Source organism: Panicum virgatum, chromosome 5N (genome assembly GCF_016808335.1).
Source record: "Panicum virgatum strain AP13 chromosome 5N, P.virgatum_v5, whole genome shotgun sequence".
Taxonomy (NCBI): Eukaryota; Viridiplantae; Streptophyta; class Magnoliopsida; order Poales; family Poaceae; genus Panicum; species Panicum virgatum.
This window is the reverse complement of record NC_053149.1, coordinates 1,383,571-1,409,476: the sequence shown is the minus strand read 5'-3', so window position 1 is coordinate 1,409,476 and position 25,906 is coordinate 1,383,571. Positions and strand designations below refer to the sequence as shown.

Below are 25,906 nucleotides of genomic sequence, written 5' to 3'. Positions count from 1 at the left end.
CCGCAAGGTTCCCAGTACCCCGTGTTAATTTAAGGGTTTGCTCCATAGATTTCATCTACAATCCTAACCCGAGAAGGCGAAAACATTCAGGTCTGTCCAGATGCAATAGCTCATCCTTATTCAATATCAGAGGATCCCCATTGTCCTACTAAAGCACTGAAAGGGTTCCCAGATTGCACTACTGCTGGAGACCATTATGCTAGGCAGGCTGCCAGACTGCCCTTACATTCTCTACTCTAGATCTTGTGTTCTTCATGAAAACAGCCTATAAAAATCAACTATTTTCTTTTGGCCCTCCATCAGTCCCACTGTTTTCAGCAGCGGCTGCTGCAGCATCTGCAGCGTCACTCAAACCCATCTTCTGTAGTGCAGTTGCAAAGCCATCAACATCCGTGGGAATTATTTTATATGGTGTGTGGCTTGGACCAGGGAATGTCCGAGTTTCCACTTCTTTCTTATACTCTGATAACGCCCTGTTGATGACATTGCCCACATTGCCAAATTGTTTGCAGAATTTTGGTGTGACCTGAGGTGGAGCAGAAGTATACACTGAGCTTAATAAAATTGTACCGAGTAATAGAGAAATGTTGCTTGGGAACAACTAAAAATAGCACTTGCCTTGGCATAATGTGGGTGCTGCATCATCCCCAACAAGTCATGGTAGACCAACACCTACACAAAAAATCTTTGGATATCAGGGCTTCAGGAACAAAACCACTATGCATCTGCGGATATCCAGCTCAGTTGGTATATGATAAACAAAGGCGTTTGGTACATGTTGTACACAAGATGTATCAGAATAATAGGGATTAAAGTGATCAAGTGACTATACCTGGTTATTTCAATCGTAGCACAATACATTCAGATTAAGGATACCAGACTTATTTCAAAAGGACAGGCGTGCCATGTGTGCACTTATTGAGGGAATTCATGTATGCAGTTATAAAAATTATCAAATAACTAGACTAATAACTCATAGCAAATACATCCTCGAACATGAACAGAATCTGCATATGTCATTACAGCGAAAAGAACAAACGAACCTGTCCACTGCAGAATGGTCCAGCCCCTATGCCAATTGTTGGGATTTGCAATGCTGATGTTGCAGCGGCTGCCACTGGAGCAGGCACACACTCCAACACAACTGAAAAGCAACCAGCCTCCTGCAAAGCCAGCGCTGTCTCCACAACCTACAAAAGCAGAACAACATGATTTGAAGCCTATAAACCAAGACGTGTTGTAACCTTATAGCGAAATAATGAGAAGTGGCACACCTTTACAGCACTATCAACTGTCTTCCCTTGAGGCCTAAATCCACCGAGCACACTAATAGCTTGCGGTGTGAGCCCAACATGCCCCATGACAGCAATCCCAGCCTCCACGATAGCTTTAGCTGCAGTGATCCTCGACGGCGCACCCCCTTCTAGCTTGATTGTATCCATTCCACCTTCTTTTAGCACCCTTACAGCTGAATCAACAGCCTAAAGAAAATGAAAATACTATCAATACTCTTCATGCATGTGCATTTGTGCATGCACGTCAATATTCAAAATCGAATTCCGCTTATCTGAAGAATTTTGACTGACATTGCAGCATTCTATGGTTATGCCATACGTGTTACTGCTGAACTTGTAATGTTTGATGCATAATGGAACTGAAAGTAAAGTTAGCGACGGAAGTAGCAAAGATGATATAATTTTTTTTAGCACGCTAAAAGATGTTATCATACTAGGAACTAGGAAGCCCTCAACCTCTGAGATAGAGATACTTTTTTTTAGCATTGAGATAAAGAAACTACGTCTAAGAGGACCAGTCAGATAGACAGAGACACAGCCGCAATTGTACTGCAAATCAAGATTGGAGACACAGTCTATCCCATTGCGGATCGAAATATCTGCCCCAACTTGGAGAATGAGGGAGACGCATACCTGCGCGGCCGAGGACTCGTAGCACCCAAAGGGAAGGTCCCCGACGAGCAGCGGGCGTGGCGCGCCTCGGGCCACGGCGCGGCAGTGCTCGAGCATGAGGTCGAGTGAGATGGGGAGCGTGGTGTCGTGGCCGTGGACGACCATGGCGGCGGAGTCCCCCACGAGACAGACGTCGATGCCCGCGGAGTCGACGTGGACCGCCGAGGGGTAGTCGTAGGCGGTGACGACGGTGATGGGCTCTCCGCGGCGGTGCTTCCCGCGGAGGGTGGTCACCGTCACACGCCGCGCCGCCGAGGCCTCCTGCGGGCGCGGCCCACCGTAGACGGTCGATTCCGGCAAGTTGCTCAGCAGCCGCCGCGCCAGCTGCCGGACGAGGAGGGACCGGCGCATCGTGTCTTGGTGGTGCGAAGCGGCGGCGCGCGCGAGCGCGGGAGAGAGATGGTAGGTCCGTAGGTGTAGAGAGCGATGGGGACGGGAGAGGAGGATTGGATTTTTTTTAGAGTTTTGGGCGTCTGGACTTGGGACTTGGGACTTGGGAGACGGGAGAAAAAGGCTCCAGTTTGATCTTGAATTTTGGATTAGAATAGTAAACGCCACCATGTAAATTCAAACAAACTTTTCAAAGCAAACTTTTCGTAGTCCTCGGATAGTCCTAGAATCAAATTGCTCATAGAAGCATGAGTTTAATTATCAATTTATTAGTGAATATGGGAAAAATATTATACTTATATCTAGATAATGTTAAAACCCTTCTCTATTCTCCATCCCAGTTATCTCTACAGAGTCCTCCATTAGAGCAATTTTAGCAATAGTTCCTAAATCGGACCCACCAATTATTAAATAGGGAGTGCATCTATTTTTTTAGGGGTCATTAAATTTGCTCAATGGCCTCGGTTCTAATTTACAATAGAGAGTTCCATAGAAATCCTTAGAAATGGAGGGTGGAGGAGGAAATTTGAAGGACTCTTCAAGATAGAGAGTCTGCTGGAGTGTATCTTTTTGACTTGATACTCTAAACTTGAGATATGTTTTTTAAATATTTGTTAAAGTTACTGGAGGTGAAGCAAATTTAAAATTTCTAAAAATACAGGAAAACACATTAAGCATTTGGAGGGTCTTGCATAGGAGGTTACCATATGCCATTCAGTTTCGATCACACCCTGAACAAGGTGGTTGCCATGCTATTTATTCCGCAGTACACGTTGGTGGTGAAAAATAGCAACAGCTTTATGTGATTTATATATGTGTATGTCTTCAGACAAATATGCCCCGAAAATCATAGCTTCTATGCTTATCAAACTGTTATTATGGCCTGTTTGGATCCATGCGACTAAAATTTTAATCCTGTCTAATTACAAAACCAATTGCATAAATGAAGGCTAATTCACAAGACGAATATATTAAATCTAATTAATTTATTATTAGCATGTATTTCCCGTAGAATAACATGATTAAATCATGAACTAATTAGGTTTAATGAATTTGTCTCGCCAATTAGCCTTCATTTATGCTATTGTTTTTATAATTATCCTATATTTAATACTTTTAATTGGTGTTCAAACATCCGATGCGAAGGGGCTCGAGTTTTAATCTGGATCCAAACTGCACCTTAAACTGCTGCTCTGCCTGCTCATGCAGTCAAGACGCCGTCGTCGTTGATGTTCATCTCCTGCGGCTTTCTGTCCAGTAATTTCTCTGCATTGTCGGCGGCGGCCGCCGCGGCAGCCGCGGCAGCCGCAGCCCCCCCATGGAAGCCCATCTTCTGCAGCACATTGGCGAAGTCATCAGCGTCCTTGCAGGACATCTTGACGGCGTGCAGGCGGCGTCCGGGAAAGACCGGGCCTCCACGTGTTCCCTGTACTCGGTGAGCGCCTTGGTGATGACGGCGCCGGCGTTGCCGAACTGCTTGCAGAACTTGGGTGTGACCTTGGAGTGGTTTGGGCTCTGAAACATCCCTAACAGGTCATGGTAGACTAAGACCTGCATGCAGGAACCAGTGACATGCATAAGAGGGTGGTCGGAACATTCCTAACAGATTAAAGCATGTGATAATCTATTATTTTATTATTTGACCAACAAATGGAGTCTTTATGTTCGCTCTCAAGGCCTAGAAATTCCTACGTTAATCGAAAAAAATAAAAATAAAAATTACCCACCACTACCATTATAATAAAAATAACCTAAAATGCCCGTATGCCTAATTAAAAATCACCACCAATACAATTATAATCTTTAAGTAACGCGCTGCACCTCATCCCCAAAGAGCTGTCGCTCAAGATCGTGAGCAAGATCGAGGCCGGCGAGCGGTTCGCCGTGTACGTGGTGGTGCCCCTGTGGCCGGAGGGCGTGCCGGAGAGCGGCTCAGTGCAGGCCATCCTCGACGGGCAGCGCCGCACCATGGAGATGATGTACATGGACATCATGGTGGCCATCCGCGCCAAGGGACTCCAGGCCGACCCCAGGGACAACCTCACCTTCTTCTACCTCGGCAACCGCGAGGCGCCGGCCCCAGGTGAGTACGCGCTGCTGGAGCGGCCGGACCCCGACACCGACTACGAGAGGGCGCAGCAGGCGAGGCGCTTCATGATCTACGTCCACGCCAAGACGATGATCGGTAACTTGCTTCGTTCCTGGTCGATTTGATTTCAAGACCATCATGGATTGCCCAACAAATGGAGTCTCCACATTCACTCTCAAAGTCTAGAAATTCCCATATTATCGAAGAAAAATAGAAAAATAAAAATTATCCACCACTGCCATTACAATAAAAATTAGCATAAAATATCTATGTGTCTAATTAAAAATTACCCATCAATACCATTATAAAAATTAAATATAAAATATCATTTAGCTATGTATCAATTACAAATATACTATTAATAAAAACTAAAGCCAAATACAATCAATTAATATAAAAAGAAAATAAGAATAATTATATGCATAATATTATTAAAGCTCAACAAATCAAATTATTATTATAGGTAGATCATATTTGAATTGTTTTAACCAACAATAAAACATAATTTACGATAATGAACAGGACGATGTATGATAACAAATAGTATAATCTTTAAAAAATAGTAAGGATACAACGACATGCAAATTTTTAAATTTTCAATCATAACCGCGCAAATATGCGGGTCATAAAAAAATAGTATAACCTTTAAGTAAGGATACAACGATATGCAAATTTTTGAATTTTTAATACTAGCCGAGCAAATACGCGGGCTATACGCCTAGTTAATTAAAAACGTCAGCATGCATGGTTTAATCTGTATAGTGTGAAGTGTGATGAAACAGATGGAGACCTGCCCACTGCACAGAGATCCAGCCCCGATGCCGATGGTTGGAATTTGCAGCGCTTGGGTCGCAGCTGCCGCTACCGGAGAAGGCACGCACTCGAGGACAACGGCGAAGCAGCCGGCCTCCTGCAAAGCAAGCGCCGCCTCCACGACCTTGAGAGCACCGTCGACCGTCTTCCCCTGCGCCCGGAAGCCGCCGAGCACGCTGATCGCCTGTGGAGTGAGCCCGACGTGGCCCATCACGGCTATCCCGGCCTCCACGATCGCCTTGGCCGCGCTCACTCTCGACGGCGCGCCGCCTTCCATCTTCACCGCATCCACGCCGCCTTCTTTCACCAGCCTCACCGCGGGTTCGACAGCCTGCAATGCAAACATGCAAGAGGCCGGCCGGGGATCGAATCAAATTGTATTGTATTTGTATGGCGATCTATAGATGTAGATGCATGTGTCATCATCAGGTTGTGCGTAACGTACTTGAGCGGGCGAGGCCTCGTAGGACCCGAAGGGGAGGTCGCCGACGATGAGCGGCCGCGGCGCGCCGCGCACGACGGCGCGGCAGTGCTGGAGCATGAGGTCGAGCGAGATGGGGAGGGTGTTGTCGTGCCCGTGCGCGACCATCGCGGCGGAGTCGCCGACGAGGATGAGGTCGATTCCCGCAGAGTCCACGTGGACCGCGGAGGAGTAGTCGTACGCGGTGACCATGGTGAGGGGCTCCCCGCGCCGGTGCTTCCCGCGGAGCGTCGCCAGCGTCACGCGCCGCGCCGGCGCCGGCGCATCCTGCTGCGGCCGGCCCCCGTAGACGGCGGCCGTCTCCGCGGCGTTGCTCAGCAGCCGCCACGAAGCCGGCTGCCGGAAGGTCTGCAGCGGCCGCATCTTGGCCGCGCCGGCGATCCTCACGTGCCCGTGTGCCGGTTGGTGAGAGACAGAGACCAGCGTAAGAGTGGCGCTTTGCATGGTGCCTGACTGTCAACTGAAGCTGCTTTCAGATCGGATTTGGCAAGGACACCCGTCGACACACCTACCCTGATTTGGCAAGTATTGCTGCGGTCTTTATATAGGAAGGCTATAGGTGCTAGGCTACTGTTGTGTCAAGCATACCATCGAGACGCGCGAAAATGACAGCACACTGTTTCATTCGAACTTAAATTAAGCAGGCGTGAGAAATGCAGAGTGTGACTTTTAAAGTTTTTAAAATGAATTAATGAGGCATTTGAGATCATATTTCAAGATCTGTAAGTTTTTTTTTGAAAAGCTAAGATCTGTACCGCGTCAGTTAAAGCCGGAGCCGGTTGAAAGCCGTGCTAAACAGGCTCTAAGCCAACTTGTTTCTTCCCTAACAATTAATCATTGAGCCCATTTGGGTGTGCCCATGCCGATCGAGAAGACGAGAACCAACAATTACTCCAGTCATTCGTATCTTCATTGCTGACAAGTATGTTGTAAATTGATCGTTGCCTCATATATTTACGTGCCTGATTTACTAACAAACGTTCACACTTGACAAAAAAAGTGTGTTTTGGGGTTTGAAATGAACAACTAATTTTTAGGAAATGATTTACTAAATTCTTGAAAATCATATATCAAGAGTTATCAAGCATATATTGTTGAATAGTCAGTACATGAACTGTGTTTTGTCGCACTTTTGATAACTCTCACTACACTAGAACCGGATTACTTTGGCGGCCAGAAATCGTCAAGAAATATGCCTAAACTGCCAAAAAAATGATCCTTGGCGGCTGGCCGCCAAGCAAACTCCGCCAAGGGTAGAGGTCCAAGCAGACTCGATTTACTTGGCAGTTTGGCCGCCAAGCAAAACGGACTAACTGCAAAATCTATATTGCGCCAAGGAATGCCTGCAACCGCCAAGGATATAATTTCCTTGACGACTATTGACCGCCAAGTAAATTGCTTTTCTTAGCGATCGTTTCCGCCAAGTATGTATCTATCCTGTGTAATTTGAAACCGCCAGGGAAATTACAAATTTTCTTGGCTGCCTACAAATTCCGCCATGAAATTATATTTTCCTGGTTGTTAACAAGTGTTGACGCGAGATGATCACACACTAAGCCCAGGAGCCCCGTACGCCAAGCCCGGACTGCACTGATTTGAACCAAGGCGTGCCAGTCAATTAGACCTGTAAATTGACAAGGAAACATCAAACTGTCAAATTCAAGAGTGTATCGGCTGGATTTCCGAATCACTCTTATGCGGGTATCGGCAAGGCCCTGCCGATTCAGAAGGCGACAAAAGATTGTGTAAGATGAGCGTGTAATAAAAGCAATCTATTACGGATCGGCAATAAGCTGCCGATGCCGATGAGCAACCGGGACGGCTAGATCTAAAGCCGACGCGTGCCGAGTAACAATGTACAAACCCACGAATGTATGGATCTGGACAAAGCTAAGCTTATGATTCAATCTAATCGGCTTTACAAGGTTTATCGTGATAAACAAGGAGCTTACAGCCGATTAAACAGATCACTAAGCCGGGTAGTTTGTGAATTAATCTAAACGAGAAAACAGCGATGCGCCCCGAGATCAAAGCTTAGATAGATTCGGTAAAATTTGAATAGATCTGAACGAAGCAACAACGATGCGCCCGGAAGCTAAAGCTCTGATTTACTCGGTAAACGAAAACTTACCAGCAAACCAAGTCGCTCGAATGTGAGACGTCCTTGATCGGCTTGAAAGAGCTCGCGAAAAGAAAAAGGATGGCGAAGTCGCCGACAAGAAAGTAAATTGCGAATAGTAAATTTTGTTTGTTTGGATGTGTATCAATCTTTTACAATAGCCGGGGGTCCATATTTATACCCCTCGCTAACACAATCCTAGCCGAATACGGCAAAGCATGATTCTATTCTAGGGAATAAAAAACTACTTCTAAAAACAAGATAATTTTTGCCAAATCAAAGCCAAAATATCTAGTCAACTTCCTCCCCTTCGGTCAGCAAGATTTTTGACCGTGGCACACGATCATCCTCCCAAATCCACCGATCGTACAACGTAGAACTTTTTCTCCTCTTCAACACGTTTTCTTGACACGTGCCAAAATTTGGTGTCAACACATGCCCCCCAATTTCGGAGTAAAAATGCCATTTTTACTTTGAAATTATGCCTTGCCATGATTACGCTGCTGAACGGTCTCTTCACTCACTGCCGTCTCGCTTCCCGTGCGGATGGCGAGTAAAAATCTCCTTTTTGCCCTCAGCCTTTCACCTTCTCGTCTGCACAATGGGAATCTGCCGATCCACCTTCTGTCTTTTTACCCATATGTCTCTCAGTTAAACCCAGGAGTAAAGGCCATGCCGGTGCACGCAACCGATTCATCTTTCCAATCTTGGGCTATAAATCGCCCCATCGGCACTGCAGTCTCTTCATCGGCCAGAGCCTTTTCTTGCCTTCTTCCTCTTCAAGCCTCAAAAAATCCTAGCCTCCTCTCCTTCTCCAGAACAAATGCCCAGCAACAAGTGCATCGGCGATGGTTCCTCCGATGTTCCTCCGCCGCTCCGTCCCCGTTTGGGGTAAGACACCGTTCTCTTTTCTGCCAATGTTGCACCTCAGGTTTGCCTTTGACCATCTGTTCTTCTCTGCAGGTATGCCGCCGTGGAGCTCCCCCCCAACTTCCGGGTCCTAGATGAGGGCACCCAGGACTACATCCGCGACCTCCTCCGCCAGCTCAACGAAGCCCGCCGCGATCTTGACCGGGCGCAGACGGATCAGGTCGTTGTCCGCGGCCAGCTCACCAACGCCGACACCAAGGCTGCCAGTAAGATTTCCGGCCATGTCTTTCTTCAGCAATTTCTTCTTCACATCTTCTGCTCTAATTCTTTCTTTCCCAGACTTGGAGTCGCAGGTCCAGAACCTTCTGGACGCCGCCCGAGTCGCCATTGACTCGGTGAATGCGAGGGGAAGCACCGTCGCCGCACGCCTCCGGAACATACTCAAGTCGCGCGGGTGGCGGCGCCGGCCACCGGCAGCTCTGTTCCGCGGCGGCGCAGGATGATGCTCGCCGGAGTTCGCCAAATCCGGCACTCCGGGGGTCAAAAGGAGCGGGCTTGGGTCGGGGATGCTCCTCACGCCATGCGTGATCCACTGGAGGCAATAGGGCGGTGGCTCGGGGCTCGGAGCAGGGACTTCGGGTGGTGCGGCGACGCTGCAGCGGAAGTGCTCGCCGGAGCAGGGTGCTAGTGCCGTGCTGGGGTCAGTTCTAGGCGTAAAAAGTCCGGAAACGAAGGTGCGGGTGTGTGCGAGGTCAGAACGTGGCACGGGCAGGGCTGGACTGCGATGGAGAGTATCCGCCATGGCGGAGCTATGGCGGCGGGGCGCCGGCGTGCAGTGCCCGGCCTACTGAGGGTTCTACGGTCTAGAACATATAGCGCAAAACAAACCTAGAGGAGAGTGCAAGCTTACCGAGGCTAGCATTCGGACGGGGAGGTTGTGCAGGGTGGTCGGTAGCGAAGACCGGCGGCGAGGTCGACTCGGTGCTCGCGGAAGTGGACGTCGAGGTGTGCTCCGGCGTCCTGGTCTCCACGAACGGCTTCCACGTCGGGCTTTGAAACCAAGGAGGAGGTCAGGGAGAGGGAAGGGTCATCGGTGACGAGGAATTGCGGTGATTGGACTCACCTGTGGCGGCGGCTTCGCGAGCAATCCCGACGCGCAAGGGTCGAAGTCGGCGGCTGCGGGCTTGGAGACGCTCCTGACCACGAGGCGAGGACGCGACGTCGTCTTGCGGAAGCGGAGTGGCGGCAGAAGAGCGTGTCCACGACGGTGCGGCGGAGCTCCGAGCCGCGGGTCGTGGCGAAGGCGGCGCTAGGGTTCTGGGCGGCTACGGGGGCGAGGATAGGGTTCCTGGGGTGTGGCGCAGGGCGATTTAAGGGGAGAGCCGGGGATTTTGGGCGTGTGAGCCTAGAGGAAGGTCGCGGAAGTCTCGGCCGGGGATCTTGGCTTGCGGGCCGTGGAGAGTGCGGCGGAGATCACGGCCGAGACTGCGCGGCGCGACGAGGAAGGCGGAGATGACAGGTGGGACCGGGCTACAGCGAGACAGGGGAGAGAGCAGGCGAACGCGCGGCGCGGGCGCAGAGGCTGACAGGCAGGACAGCGCGCGCGAGCGGGCGAGCGGAAGAGAGCGGCATCGGCTGGCTTGCGGGCCCGGGCTGGTCGGTCAGAGGCGCGCGTGCGGGGGCTGGTGCTGTGGGTGGGAGCAGGCCGAGCGCGGGGAATCGGGCTGACATGCGGGGAGGCGGGGCGCTCTGGGCCGCGGTGCTGGGCCTCGGGGCGAGCGGATCGGCCCGAGCGGAGAGGGAAAGGGGGCGTATCATGGAGCTCGCCGAGCATGGGTCCCTGCGGGCGCTGCCAGGGCCATTGCTGTCGTCTCCCACATGTCCGGGGTGGACTACCGGCAATGGGAGCCGGTCTTCCCCGAGTGGGGAGAGGCGGGAACGCCTTCGACGAGTTGGTTGATGATGTTAGCCTTCCCGCCGACGCCATCGTCGCCGATGTGAGTCTGGAGGGGGTCATCAGCAACCTCTTTAGAGGAGTGTCAGATTAGGTTGTAGCATGTAACAGCCTATCTGGCTCTTTTGTAAATATAATCAATGAACTGGCTTCCCCCGTTGGCTCTCGTCTCTTATCTTTATTGTGTTTCGTACTGATTTCTGCCTTGCAATTGCGCCGAACAAACCAACACCTTTTCGCTATCCAAAATCGAACAGAAAATTAAATCAAATCTGAACCACATGTTCTGGATTTGATTTTTGATCTAAGGGCAATATATGTCATATTGGCCACGAAAACACTCGAACGCATTACGATACGATCAAGCCTTTCCTTGTTTTTTGCACTAAAGGCGATATACTTTCTGTATCGGCTACTTTGATCCCAACCGATCTTCTCATGTAATCAGCTATGCATCCACCCAAACACTTGGGTAATATTTCTTTAAATATTTGCCATTAAGTGCGCTAAAAAATTCTTCTCCCTCCAATGTCTCCAGAATGTATGCGTTTCTAGGAACACATCTACTAATCTTGTATGGCCCTTCCCATGTTGGAGACCATTTGCCGAATTTGGGATCTTTTGTTCCTATCGGCAAGATCAGTTTCCACACCAAGTTTCCCTGGTCAAAAGTTTTGGCTTTGACTTTCTTATCATACCATCATCTCACTCTAGCTTTATTTGCCTCGATATTGATGAGAGCTTTCAACCGATGCCCAGCCAAATCTTCCAACTCATCTTTCATTAGCGCAGTGTAATCATCGACTGTCAACTGATCCTGGAATGTAACCCGTCTAGAACCGAGTCTAGTTTCCCAAGGAAGTACAACTTCATGTCCATAAACTAGCTGATATGGAGACACTTTAGTAGCCCCATGGCAATACATCATATAGGCCCACAAAGCTTCATTAAGAGTCGTATGCCATCTCTTTGGTTGTTCTTCAATTTTCCTCTTAATCAACTTAATGATTCCTTTATTGGAAGCTTCTGCCTGGCCATTAGCTTGAGCATAATATGGAGAAGAATTTAACAAATTTAATTTCGATACTTGTAGCAAACCCTCCAAATTCCTCTTAAATAAACATACTACCCCGATCGGTCGTAAGTGTTTGCAGAGTACCAAACCGATAAACAATATACTCTTTCACAAATTCAATCATCTCCTTGGATGTCACAGTCTTCAGAGGAATTGTTTCCACCCATTTGGTGAAATAATCTGTGGCTACTAGTATAAACTTGTGATTTTTACTGGATGGTGGAAAAATCTATTCCCCATCCTCTGAACGGCCACGACTTAATAATAGGATTCATAGCCGACGCCGGTGCTCTCTGCACATTCCCAAATTTCTGACACTCTTGACAACCTTTATAATAAGCGAAGCAATCTTCTAACATAGTTGGCCAAAAGTATATGTTTCTCCTGATTACCCACTTCATTTTGTATGCCGATTGATGTGAACCGCAGACATCCTCATGTATCTCTCCCATCAGGATCTTAGCTTCCTCTTTGTCAAGACATTTGAGTAAAACTCCAACAATCGTCTGATAATATAGCTCTCCTTCGAGCAACACATATTTAGTTGTCTGAAATCTGATTCTTCGGCTTACTTTCTTGGAGGGATTTTCTAAATATTCTACAATCTCTTTCCTCCAATCATTAGTAGGCAACTCCAAAGTCATCACACCTTCTATCGGCCGATAACCAGAAGCATGCTGTGCCAACCGATTAGCATCTCCATTGTAAAGTTTGGGTACATGTTCGATGGTCACTTTCTTGAATTCTTTCAGCAATCGGCAGCACTCTTCATGATAAACTCGTCAGACATCATCTTTACACTCATATATGCCGATCAACTGATTAACCACCAGCATGGAATCCCCAAATATTTCAACTGCATCAGCTCTGATTTCTTGCAACAGCCGAATTCCTTTAAGCAAAGCCTGGTACTCAGCCTGATTGTTGGTAGCAGTAGCTTCTATCGGAAAAGACAACTCAAATGTTGCCCCACAAGGCGACACCAAAATAATGCAAATACCAGATCCAACTCCACACGATGAACCATCAAAGAATAATGTCCATGGAACTAAATCAACAACTCCCAATTCTGGCCCACAATACTGAACAACAAAATCAGCCATAATTTTTCCCTTAACTGCTTTAGCCGATTCGTATCTCAAATCAAACTCAGAAAAGACCAGAATCCACTTTCCAATTCTCCTACTCAGAATCGGCAACGAGAGCATGTATTTAATAACATAATCTTTGCTCACCACAACACACTCAGCCGATAATAGATAATGTCTAAGCTTGGTATAAGAAAAGTATAAGCAAAGACATAATCTTTCATCAGGAGAATACCTGGTTTCAGCATCCAAGAGTCTTCTACTGACGAAATATATCACGCGCTCTTTTCCCTCAAACTCCTGAATAAGGGTCGATCCAATAGCACGTTCATTAGCCGATAAATATAACTTAAACGGCTTGTGCTTTTGCGATGGAACCAACACAAGAGGCAATGTTAGTTACTGTTTGATTTCATCTAACGCCTTTTGTTGTGCCCCTCCCCATATAAACTTCTGATCGGCCTTCAACTTCAATAAAGGACTAAAACGGTTGTATTTTACCGGATAGATTAGCAATAAATCTCCGAATAAAATTAATCTTACCGATCAACGATTGAAGTTCAACTTTTGTCTCCGGAACCACTACTTTGTTAATGGCTGCAATAGTCTTCTGACTGATCTCGATCCCTCTCTCATGCACCATGAATCCAAGGAACTGTCCAGCCGACACACCAAATGCACACTTGTCAGGATTCATTTTCAATCCATGTCTTCTGGTACATTCCAAAGCTTTGCGCAAGTCGGCTAAATGCTCTTGGTACCCCTTGGACTTCACCACAACATCATCAATATAAATCTCAACAATCTTGCCGATGATTTCATGGAAGATGTAATTCATGGCCCTCTGGTATGTTGCTCCAGCGTTCTTCAAACCAAAAGTCATGACAATCCATTCGAACAAACCGACATGCCCTGGACATCTGAATGCAGTTTTATAAATATCTTCATCAGCCATGAATATTTGATTATACCTAGCATTCCTATCCATAAAACTAATCAATTTATGTCATGCAGCAGCATATACCAACATATCGGCAACTGGCATTGGGTAACCATCCATCGGCGTAGCTTCATTGAGATTCCTGAAGTCAATGCATACACGTAGCTTCCCATTCTTCTTATATACAGGAACCACATTGGATATCCATTCAGCATATCTGCATTGCCTGATGAACTTTGCTTCTATTAACTTTGTGATCTCGGCCTTTATATCTGGTAAGATCTTAGGATTGCACCGCCTTGAACCTTGCTGATGTGGCCGATACCCAGGCTTGATAGGTAAACAATGTTCAACAATAGATCGATCCAAACCTGGCATCTCATAATATTCCCAAGCAAAACAATCTTTGTACTCTTTCAACAGCTTCACTAACTCCTGCTTGTACTCGGGATCTAACTTAGCACTAATAAACGTCGGCCTTGGTCTATCTCTATCTCCAATATCTACTTCTTCCAATGCATCGGTCGACGTGAACCCGTGCCCCAACTTCCCTTCATCTTCTAGGAACTCATCCATTAGGAACGGTTAGGATAACCGACTGCTTGGATCGGTGGAAGCATGGAAGTTACATTAACGGATGTAGCCGATGGTTCTGATTGTTGTCCTTCATCGGCTTTTGGCTTGACACGCTAGACTTCAGATCTGACTCTCCTCCTAGAAGCCTCTCTTCTTTCTTCTTCCTCCAGTGCCTCTGTCTAATGTAGCCTTTGAACTCGCCTTTTCTGTGATCTGGTCAGGTTTCCCGGACACCATCGAGGCCGATCAATGTTATCATGCACAGGCACACTTTCTGAATCTCTGCGGTGTGGGTATTCATCAGGAACTTGAGCAGCAGCAGCTTGTTCAACTTGCTCATCAGCAGAAATCCTTCCTCCCGCAGGATCACGTAGCATGGTCCTGCTCCCCAGCCGATCATGCACAAAAACCCTGCCCCCTAGCCGATCATGTACAGAGACATGTCTATCATCACCTCTCTCTCTCTCTAATGATAAGCCCCGAGGCCTCTGGTCGAAACGTGGCTTCTTGTACAACCGATCTTCATGATAGAAACCGGTGCACTCTGAACAATTATCCACCATCGGCAGAGTCAACTTTTCTTCCCAACAGTCCACAAAGAAAGGACACTTCCAATGCCTTTCACGTCGTCGTGCAGATTCTTCCCGATACTGTCTTCTTTTTTGATCACGCTAGAATTTGTTCAACAGCATCTGAGACGTGACCTTCTTCTTAGGCACCGCTGATTCTTCTCTCTATTGCGGCCCTTTGCCTTTAGCTTCATCGGCCGCTATATGTGTTTTGGGATCAACAGCACCAGACTCCTTGGCCGATTGTGATGTAAGCATCTTTGTTTGTAAAGCATTACCCTTCTTTCCAACATCTACCATATTTGCTGAAAACGGATGCCTATCAATCTTCATCGGCCTTTTGGGTGTCTCAAACTTGAGCCTACCCTGCTCTATAGCCGATTGTATCTGCTGACGAAAGACTTTGCACTCATTGGTATCATGAGACGTTGCATTGTGCCACTTGCAGTACTTGATATTTTTCAACTCTTGATCTGTCGGGATTTTATGGTATGGCTTCAGCTTGATCTGCCCCTCTGACAGCAACAGGTCGAAGATCTTGTCAGCCTTGGTAATATCGAACCCATACTTCTCAGGTTCTTTGTTGCCGAAAGGACATGAGATCGGCCTCTTATTATTCTGAACCCATTCAGCCGATCCCACCATCTGATCATCATCTGAGTCAGAAGTATCTGAGCAGTCAACAAAATTGACTTTCTTCTGGTAGTTGCTTCTCTTCTGCTCATATGGTTTTGCCTCTCCTGTCATCCTGTTAGCCATCTGACTGATGCTGTAGAACTCCTGAGAAGCATACTTCTCCTTGATGTGTGACAAGAGTCCTTGGAAGGCAACCTCTGCTAGCTGTTGATCAAATAGAACCAGACTAAAGCACCGGTTCTTGACATCTCTGAACCTCTGAATGAAGGCGGCGACCAATTCATCGTTTCTTTGCCTCAGGTTGGTCAAATCGGTCAGCTTCATCTCCTCTACACCAAAGTAGAAGAACTGGTGAAATTGCTTCTCCAGATCGGCCCAGTATATAATAGAGTTGGTTGGCAACGTAGTGAACCACGTAAAGGCCGATCCAGACAATGACATAGAAAACAAACGCACTTTTAATGCGTCTTGTTGAGCTGCTTCTCCACACTGTACAATGAATCTGTTGATATGTTCCACGGTGGAGACTTCCCCCTGTCTAGAAAACTCGGTGAAATTTGGAAGCTTGTACTTCTGGGGCAATGGCAGTTGATCATAAGCAGCTGGATATGGAGTTCTGTACATCAGATTTTGCTGCTTTGGCTTCAAACCAAACTGATCTTTCATCACCTCAGCAATCTTGGATGCCTAGTCGATCTGTTGGCCACCAGCTGATACTGCTTGTGGTGCTGGTGGAGTCAACGGCAAGGTTGCCGATGCTGGCTGGACGTTTGGCGAGGTTATCGGTTGAGCAGCCGATGCTGGCTGGACGTTTGGCGAGGTCATCGGCTGAGCAGGCGATGCAGTCTGTGTAGCATACTGAGGGGTTGATTGGATGGTGATTGGTACAACACCATCTCATTGCTATGATTGCCCTGTGTTGCCCTCTGACCAGGCTGACGCTGTGTAATATTAGGTACATTGGGCATGTCCACATGACGCAAGCCGCCGGTCGCAAGATCATGGAAAACCCAGGTGACTCCATTGGCGTGAGGAAATCTGTTAGCCAGGACTTCTGTAGGAGACTTGGGTTGCAGCAGCATCGCCAAATACTGTTGTTGTGGTGTCGGCCATGGAGCCGACACGTTGCTTGGGCTTGCTGGCGAAGGTACTGACGCAGGTGTAACTGCTGGTTGTGATGCTGGTGCGGTATCTTGAGGCTGAGTCGGCTGTGAAGCCGACGCATTGATTTGTTGATCCATCAGCTGAGAAGCCGATGTACTTGGATGCTTTGATGGAGATGGGATCATGAATTCCGGAGGCATACCAAGTCCAGTAGTTGGATTCCAACCAGCTGGGTATCCTGACATAAAGTTCCCCTGTGCATATGTAGTCATCGGCTTAGAATTGGTGTACACAGGAGGAATCTGAGTTGACGCCACAGTACTAATCGGCTGTGCATCTATGACACCCTCATCAGCCGGAGCCTGAGGATGGATCTGTGATGTTCCAGGAGCCGATCCAATAGGAGAGAAGACCATCTGACTACCCTGATAATAAGCTGGTCCCATAAAGCCAGGTGTCCCTCTATCTTGTAGCATCTTGAGCACAGCATTGTGGACGTGGTTGGCCATGAGTGGAGCATGATTCACGAAAGCATGTCCAATCGCCTGATTCATCTGATGAATCATCCTGTCCTCCTTCTGTGACTCTTCATGTGATACAAAAGTGGGAAAATCGAACTTCTTGATTACCTCTCCACTTCTGTTGGTGCTGAAGGATAAAAGTCACCATTGCTCAAAAGCATCTGTAATTGCTTTAAGTTCTGCCTTATGTTCTTCCTTCAACTTTTCCTTATCGATCGGGATCTGATTCTGTTCAGACACCTCTGCCTTCTCTGACATCTTGATATTTCTTGTCCCACCGGGCGTGCCAAAAGATGTGTTGACGCGAGATGATCACACACCAAGCCCAGGAGCCCCGTACGCCAAGCCCGGACTGCACTAATTTGAACCAAGGCGTGCCAGTCAATTAGACCTGTAAATTGACAAGGAAACATCAAACCGTCAAATTCAAGAGTGTATCGGCTGGATTTCCGAATCACTCTTATGCGGGGTATCGGCAAGGCCCTGCCAATTCAGAAGGCGACAAAAGATTGTGTAAGATGAGCGTGTAATAAAAGCAATCTATTACGGATCGGCAATAAGCTGCCGATGCCGATGAGCAACCGGGACGGCTAGATCTAAAGTCGACGCATGCCGAGTAACAATGTACAAACCCACGAATGTATGGATCTGGACAAAGCTAAGCTTATGATTCAATCTAATCGACTTTACAAGGTTTATCTTGATAAACAAAGAGCTTACAGCCGATTAAACAGATCACTAAGTCAGGTAGTTTGTGAATTAATCTAAATGAGAAAACATCGATGCGCCCCGAGATCAAAACATAGATAGATTTGGTAAATTTTGAATAGATCTGAACGAAGCAACAGCGATGCGCCCGGAAGCTAAAGCTCAGATTTACTCGGTAAACGAAAACTTACCAGCAAACCAAGTCGCTCGAATGTGAGACGTCCTTGATCGGCTTGAAAGAGCTCGCGAAAAGAAAAAGGATGGCGAAGTCGCCGACAAGAAAGTAAATTGCGAATAGTAAAGTTTGTTTGTTTGGATGTGTATCAATCTTTTACAATGGCCGGGGGTCCATATTTATACCCCTCGCTAACACAATCCTAGCCGAATACGGCAAAGCATGATTCTATTCTAGGGAATAAAAAACTACTTCTAAAAACAAGATAATTTTTGCCAAATCAAAGCCAAAATATCTAGTCAACTTCCTCCCCTTCGGTCAGCAAGATTTTTGACCGTGGCACACGATCATCCTCCCAAATCCACCGATCGTACAACGTAGAACTTTTTCTCCTCTTCAACACGTTTTCTTGACACGTGCCAAAATTTGGTGTCAACAACAAGCACTACTAAGGTAAGGCAAAATTTCTTGGCGTTTAAAACTTGGCCGCCAAGGTAATTCAGGTTTTGTGTAGTGCCTTGATATATAGATGATTTTCAAGAATTGTTGTACTAGCTAGCGAAGAGAAAAACCGGCGCAGTGTAATGTTTCTTGAAAATCGATCACTGTAGATCGTCACTCACAATCTCATAGGTAGTAGTAGGCTTTTCAAGAAGTGCCCTGTTTTTTGGCGGTAGCTTGATCTCTGACTCATTCATCCGACCTTTTGCTCGTACGTACCGTACCGATCCACAGCTAAAACCCTTACCCTCCGGCCTCACAATTTGGCAGGAGAGGTAGCTAGAATGCTGCGGCAGACTCGTTCGTCGTAATCAAAACATGGAATCTGTACTGTACAAATATGACTGTAACGGCGGAGTTGTACAGATGGGAATCCGGCATGGTCATAAGCAAGCACAATCACTGATGATGAGCAGCCATGCATGGCTGTCGGCGATGCATCGCAGTGCGTGGTGCGGCCTGCCAACCAATGAAAACATCAAATGAAGAAGAGGGCGGATGGATCCGCACGTCTACATGACCATGATGTAGTTGGTGACGATGGGCCAGGTGAATCCGATCGATTCGGCAAGCCCGTTACCGTCTGATGTGACGCCGCGGCGGAGGGGCTTAACACTTTACAGAGAGATGCCACGGCAGCGTTGATCGACAGGATCCCGTCCCGGCCGGCTACCTACATGCCATGTTGTCTGCAGGCAGGCAGCGATCTGGTTCTGGGTTTGCTCTTGCACCCAGAGAACAGAGCATGCAAGAATAGATACAGGCATCTAGGCATAGCTATGCTTGATTGCCGGCGCCGGCGCTTGCCCATACTGCAAATTAAACAGTCAACTGTCTGTCCTGATGTACGTACGTACTCCGTATCCTTGCTAGCTGAGCAGCAGATCGCCGCGAGCTCCTTCAGTTCGATCACTTTCTCTCCGGGGCCGCCGTGCTGGCTCCAATGATATGATTGATCCTGACGGACGGCGTGCTGGCTGGCTCGCTGTGGCTGAAATAGGGGACGCCGCCGGGACGGGTGGTGACACGTCGGGGGTTTGCGTGTTGGGCCGACGAAAGACCATGCTGACTGGGCCGGCCGAGGAGACTGACTGAGCGACTCGTGGACAATTGGGCCTATGCAGCCCATATATGGATCTGGGCCTAGTGGGTACTCTCTCAAGTCTCGGCCCGCTCTGGCTGAACTGCCTGCCTCCGTTCTCTTCTTCTTCCTCGTCTACTCCCTCCCTCTCCCGGCCAGAGATCCGCCCCGCAGCCTACGCGGCAGATCCGGGCAATCGGCGATGCAGTTCTTCGGCGGGTCGTCGCTGACCTCGGTCGCGCCGGAGGCGAGCCCGGCCCCGGCGGCGCCCCCCGGCACGGGCACGGGCGCCAACGCGCAGGTGCTCTACGTCTTCAACCGCAACGGCGTCTGCCTCCTCTACCGCGAGTGGCACCGCCCGCTCCGCACCCTCGACCCCACCCAGGACCACAAGCTCATGTTCGGGCTCCTCTTCTCCCTCCGATCATTCACCGCCAAGATCGACCCGACCGCGTGAGTTCCGCTTCCATCGATGCCTCCTCCTCCTCCCCCTTTTTGCAAGGCCGATCAGCGTAACAGGTAGTAACGTTGTAGTTAGAAATTTGTTCTCGTAGTTGAAATCCCTCGCCTAGGGCAATGATGAATCATCCTTTGCTACAAATGACTACTTCAAAGCATGGCCAGCTTGCGAGAGATGGTATGCTCTCTAGTCGAATTTAGTGGAGAAAATGGAAGAAAAAACTGCTGTCTTATATCCTGGGACACTGTAATGGAAGAATCTGATTAGCTTATATAAGCTTCTTTGATGTGTTCTGCACATTACTTAGTGGAATACAGAATTTCACACAGAATTCCGTGTACACAATTTAACATGACATGACAAAAGGACAAAAAATGTAGAAGTTGAAATGTTCAACCACTCAGATAATTTTTGTTTTTCCATTCCAGTTGCATTTATTATGTATTATATATTTCCTAAACTGTGTGTTTGCTGGACTGATAGCAGGGATTTTTTTTTTTTTACACAAGGCTCAACCCCATTTCCATTCCACAGAAACGTAAATACCAGATAGGCAAAAAAAAAAATAGTAACAAATGTTGGGAGCGCCTGAAACTATCGTTTTTGAGTGCTATGTGCCTATGTCAAAGTGTCACACAGATACTGAGTGACGTGTTTTTGAATGTTATATGCCTAATTCTCCTATTTTCCTTTTTACATATCAAATGCAGGGCTGAAAAGGGAAATCTTGGAGTGCCACTACTGCCAGGCCAAGGCTGTTCATTCTATAGCTTCAAGACAAACACATACAAACTGAACTTCATGGAGAGCCCTTCTGGTATTAAGGTTAATGTTGCCTATTTTTCTTTCCCTACTGCCTTCTTAACTAATTTGGTTCGTCTTATTAAAGTTGAAGGTTCTTTTCATTTATCCAAAGATTCATGTGTGTTTTGAGCCAGATGAAGAGATCTTAATTTCTGAATTGGTTGGTTACAATGACTTGCAGTTGTTTTAGCCCTCCTATACCAGACGTTGCAGTTCAGTCTAGCAACTTTCATGCTGACTATTTTCGTTTACTTGTCATCCATAATGTTACTTTTTTTTTCTCTCGAACGCGCAGGAGAACTGCTGCCTACCCCAACTTGCTTGGGAAAGAAGGCTATGTTGTTGTTGTTGTTGTTGTTGAACGCGCAGGAGAACTGCGCGTCGTTGTATTAATAGGAAGAAAGAACGGTCCAATCCATAATGTTACTTTCAGGAAAGCTGTTGATATATTTTCACACTAGATTATGATTTTTCTCATCTTTTACATCACAAAGTACTGAAGTAGTCAAGGATGTGTGGGATCTTTCCTAAAATGAATCAATAGTAACATACCAATGTCTCCCTTTATCTGGAGCTATACTCTGTTACTTATTGTATCTTCTTTGCACAGCTTATTCTAATTACACATCCAAGGACTGGTGATCAGCGAGATTCACTGAAGCATATCTACAACCTATATGTTGAGTATGTTGTAAAAAATCCTCTGTATGCTCCTGGCACACCAATCAAGTAAGTTTTGCCGGTTAATGGATTTTTTTTTGGCTTCATATTTAGCTAGGTATTGATGTTGTTGCTAATATTACAGTTCGTAAAAGGACAGGATTTTTTTTGGTTATACTACTTTGTAAAAGGGTATAATTTGTTCCGTAAATCACGTTTGAGCAACAACTCAAGTAATGAGCAAACACTGGGCAGATATAAGTGCATAACTTGTTTGGGGAGGCATGTGACTGTTGCAAATAAGATACCATGATATATCTAGCATTCTAGCTAGCAGCTGGGGTTAGATCTTTTTCACACCTAGCCCACATGATCTCTGAAACATACCGAAATTTGTGAATCTGAGATAAAGAATTCAGAGGAACTGTGATAGTGGCAATCCGTAATATGTCATACTTCTGTTTCATTGGTTCACATGATCGTTTGTGAATTGTTGTTTTTAGATACCATTATTACTTTTTTAACCATTGTGTTGAACATGTTCATCCGAGCAATTCGTAAGCTAGTGTCCTAATTCTTGCTAATACATAACTTGTAGTGTCGTTTCTAACTGAGGATAATAGTCTTGTACGGGACATGAAATCTGAATAATCTTTTAGTTGTAAGATGATACCCATATGCGACCAGTTTCAAGCTTAGTAGTTAGTAGCTACCTGTCTTGTTTATTCCATTTCACTATGTTCCTGAATCATGAGCATCTCTTATTTGCAGGTGTGAACTTTTCAATAAACATCTCGATCAATATGTGAGAACATTAATCTGATATCGTTGAGGTATTTTCTATCCTTTTGTGTTTTGCACAGTGCCTCGAAAAGTAGTTCTTCCAATCATTGGTGCAATGTACCTGTAATTTTTGTATGGTCATGTTATTACTTGGGGCTCCGTGCTCTTAAATGTCCTGATTACCGCATCTCAGATGCTCTCCACGTGTTTCCTTTTATCTGGAAAACGAGCTTTAAATTTTTAGTCACATACTACATTACTACTTGTCGCTAATGAAATGTCCCTTTGCAGACATGGGTGGTGTGCATTAGCTAAAATGGGGGCCATGTTCTTTAGCATGGTGGGTTCACAAAGCTGTTTGATCACTGTTTCAAGGGTGATAGAGATTTTTCTGGTGGAAGACTTGCTGTGTTCTCGCCGTGCTTCCACAGTTGCACCATGTATTTAGATGGACAGATGGTACAAAGCTGCTGTCTTCTTGTCTTGTATACGGCTTCAATTTGATTAGCACTATTGTGGCAACGCTTCTGTAGATTGCTTGTTTGATCATGATGGATGCCCTCGAGGTGGGAACTGTATTATCGCATTTGGTGTGATATGTTGCCTTCAGATGATTAATCCATTAGTTATCGTGCCACTGTTCAGGTTTTCCTCTTCAGTTGCGTACCAGATATGTGCCACATAGTATTTGTTTGAATCAGGCATCCTGTCAGATACAGTCAAACTATAGTGAAGATTAACTAATAAAACAACATATTTTCTTCTTGAGACATCATTGCTGCTTATACAATATAGAGCAGGTTCATGTCCTATTACCACAGCACTTTCTCGTACCCGATTTCCCTCCACAACTTGGGGCTTCGGCGTCTCACGACAGCCGTCCAAACAATCTTCACTTGTGTAGCTCATAAGCTCCTACCCTGGGAGTACATTCCTCGGTATCATGACATAGAACAAGCTCCTCGTGTTCAGATTCACGTCACAAACAAAACACCCAGCACCAGTTCTTCATCCACTGTGACGGCCACTAGTAAGTTAACGCAACAGGTTCGCCGTCTCCTAGCATTGTCTGAATGCCAGCCACTTCACTGTCATACAGGGCGACAGGGCGATCTAGTTCTTGTCGTTTCCAGTAGTCTCCAGGCAGTCACCTCGCTAGTGAAGTGATGAGATGTCCCCTTCAGAATATTGACCGCAAGGGAAGCTGCCACAGCAAATGGAAGAGGCGTGTACCCATCTCCACCGTGCTCATCCGACTCGTTAGCGATCTAATCATGGGTTGGCGATCATGGAGGCTGGTGTTGTGTTCTAGCAAACATTTGCTGGAATCTCTGTCGGCTCCCCTGTCAGTCTTGATCTTTATTTTTAAGAACTCAGTCTTGATCTTCAGATGGAGCTCAAAAGGCACACTGTCCATCACAGAAAGTGCTGGATATGAGCGTGTCAAGAGTTAGTGTATCCTCCTGCTCAGGGAAAGCAAACTCAGGGAAGAAGACAGAAGAGGAGAAGAGCGTCGAGCGAAGAAGGTTGTAAATGATGTCTATTTTCATACACAGGCCTGGAAGGAAGCTACAGGCTCCCCGGCAGCGAAAACATGTGAAATCATGCTGACAAAGGCTACCCAGTAGAGCCCGTTTGACAACAAACGGTAAAAAAAAAATAGTACGAAATGGTCGGCCGAGCATCATCTGAATTTTCCATATGTGCCAAGACTTCCTGTCATTCGAGCGCATGCTTATTTTTCCTCTGTTTTTTTTTTCCTGAGGGCATCCTGCTTTTTTATTTGCCGTATTATGCCATCGCCGGCCGACCTTTGTGTCGCTGCCACTCCTTTCGCCTCTTGGGGAAAAGGAAGAGAGTAGCTGTGAGCAAAAGGCAATGCTGACACAACGCCTGCGATGCTGTAATGTGAATCTAAGACAAGTTGCAAGCGTGCTAGGTCAGCTTCAAGCGTTTGCAGAATCTCTACTGGCTAATGATCGGATCGGAGCTCTACTGGTTGGGTGGCGAACCAAATCTGAATCTGCAGCTGCAGACTTCATAGCCAAATTTTTACAAAATTCTCAGTACACAAACTGACAAAATAGAGAAAAAGGTACACAACCAATTTAAATGATTAAAGCAAAGTCTATTATTGGTTCTCTATCCATTCTTCCTGATGGAATAATAATACAGGCACCATTGTTTCATGTTAAAAGGAATAAGGATGGCCAAGCACTGAAGGACGCAGTGAAGTATGAAGATCAACTAGGATCCTTGGGACCAATTTCCAAACCATGGTTACGAAGTAGCATAAAGATGGATTAATCTTATAACCGTAATGGTCACATACTTAACAACAAGCACCTAGCTTCAGTAGTACTCCCTCCGTTCCAAATTATAAGTCATTCCAAGAATTTTGGAGAGTCAAAGTGCCTCTTTTCCAATTTTTCCCTTATATTTTGCTAAAATTTCAAAATTTTCCAAATCGGACGTGTCGATATAACAGGGGGTGAAAACAGATAGGATAAATCACGCCACGTTCCGTATTTGTCCCACCCTTATTTATATTTCATGAACAAATTGAAAAAAAAAGATGAAAAAATTGAATCAAGGAGGGAGCGAAAGAGCATGTAGTCCAATGATTACCAAAGTCTCAGTAGCACTACAGATCATGAGTTCGACTGTACATAGGAGTGAATATTCTAGAATTTAATAATATTGCTAAAAAAGGTATGGTTTGCGTATGTGCATGCACATGAATAAATATTGTGAGTGTCTTAATTGTACTCGTGTGTAATTAAGAAAAAAAAGAGGAGCGAGAAAAGATTCTAAAAAGTTTCATGTTGTTCCCCACCGTTTTCATGTCCTTTTTACCCGTGAAGCTCAGTTGGGAAAAAAAAGCATGCCGGGCAGTCCAGACCAGGGTTCACGTATCCGACCGGTGACCGGTAACCGCCGGCCTCCGGTTCCGGTATACCGGTCCGGTTTGGCCGGTTACCGGTCGGAACCGGTGGAATTCAAATTTGAATTCAAACTTCCCCGTTCAACCGGTTCCGATCGGTATGCCGGTCGGTTAGACCGGTATACCGGCCGGTTTGGCCGGTATACCGGCCGGTTTGGATGGTAACCGGCCGGTTTGACTGGTACAGGTCAAATTCAAATTTTTTTCTTTTTTTTTTAAATTCAAATGCCCACAAAGTATACTAAATAAATGTTTGTACAACATATTTTAGTCTAAATGAACCCTCCAACTCTTTTTTATACTACTTTTACATTGTATTTGTATACTTTCGTATGCACGTTTTTTTTATTTAACTTATAAATTCCGCAAACCATACTAAATGAACGAATTTTTGAGAAAATTTGACACCATTAGATTCATCACACCTTGAAATATTTTTAGGAATTTTTTAAGAATTTTTCATTTTTTTGAATTCAAATTCAAAATTTGAATTTGGACCGGTTGGGAACCGGTCGGAACCGGAACCGGTCCGGACCGGTTTGACCGGTTACCGGTCAAACCGGACCGGTTCCCACCGGTAAGGTTAACCATGGTCCAG

The 25,906-nt window shown here is 46.4% G+C and overlaps 2 protein-coding genes and 1 pseudogene across 2 annotated transcripts; 1 reads left to right on the top strand and 2 right to left on the bottom strand.

The window, feature by feature from the left end:
• Positions 1 to 24: 24 nt before the first annotated feature.
• On the bottom strand, positions 25 to 2,423 carry LOC120672810 (3-methyl-2-oxobutanoate hydroxymethyltransferase 1, mitochondrial-like). Its single transcript, XM_039953402.1, has 5 exons — positions 1,929 to 2,423; positions 1,275 to 1,481; positions 1,044 to 1,190; positions 619 to 672; positions 25 to 526 (listed from the first exon to the last, which is right to left on the bottom strand). Exons 1-5 carry the CDS (start codon positions 2,316 to 2,318, stop codon positions 275 to 277), a joined length of 1,050 nt encoding a protein of 349 aa, XP_039809336.1. The 5' UTR covers positions 2,319 to 2,423; the 3' UTR covers positions 25 to 274.
• Positions 2,424 to 3,558: 1,135 nt separating this feature from the next.
• On the bottom strand, positions 3,559 to 6,103 carry LOC120672839 (annotated as a pseudogene).
• A 13,675-nt stretch (positions 6,104 to 19,778) lies between these two features.
• On the top strand, positions 19,779 to 23,064 carry LOC120675552 (trafficking protein particle complex subunit 1-like). The gene is made up of 5 exons (XM_039956750.1): positions 19,779 to 20,110; positions 20,828 to 20,942; positions 21,532 to 21,650; positions 22,353 to 22,414; positions 22,656 to 23,064. The coding sequence occupies exons 1-4, from the start codon at positions 19,860 to 19,862 to the stop codon at positions 22,402 to 22,404; spliced, it is 537 nt and encodes a 178-aa protein (XP_039812684.1). The 5' UTR covers positions 19,779 to 19,859; the 3' UTR covers positions 22,405 to 22,414; positions 22,656 to 23,064.
• Positions 23,065 to 25,906: the final 2,842 nt, after the last annotated feature.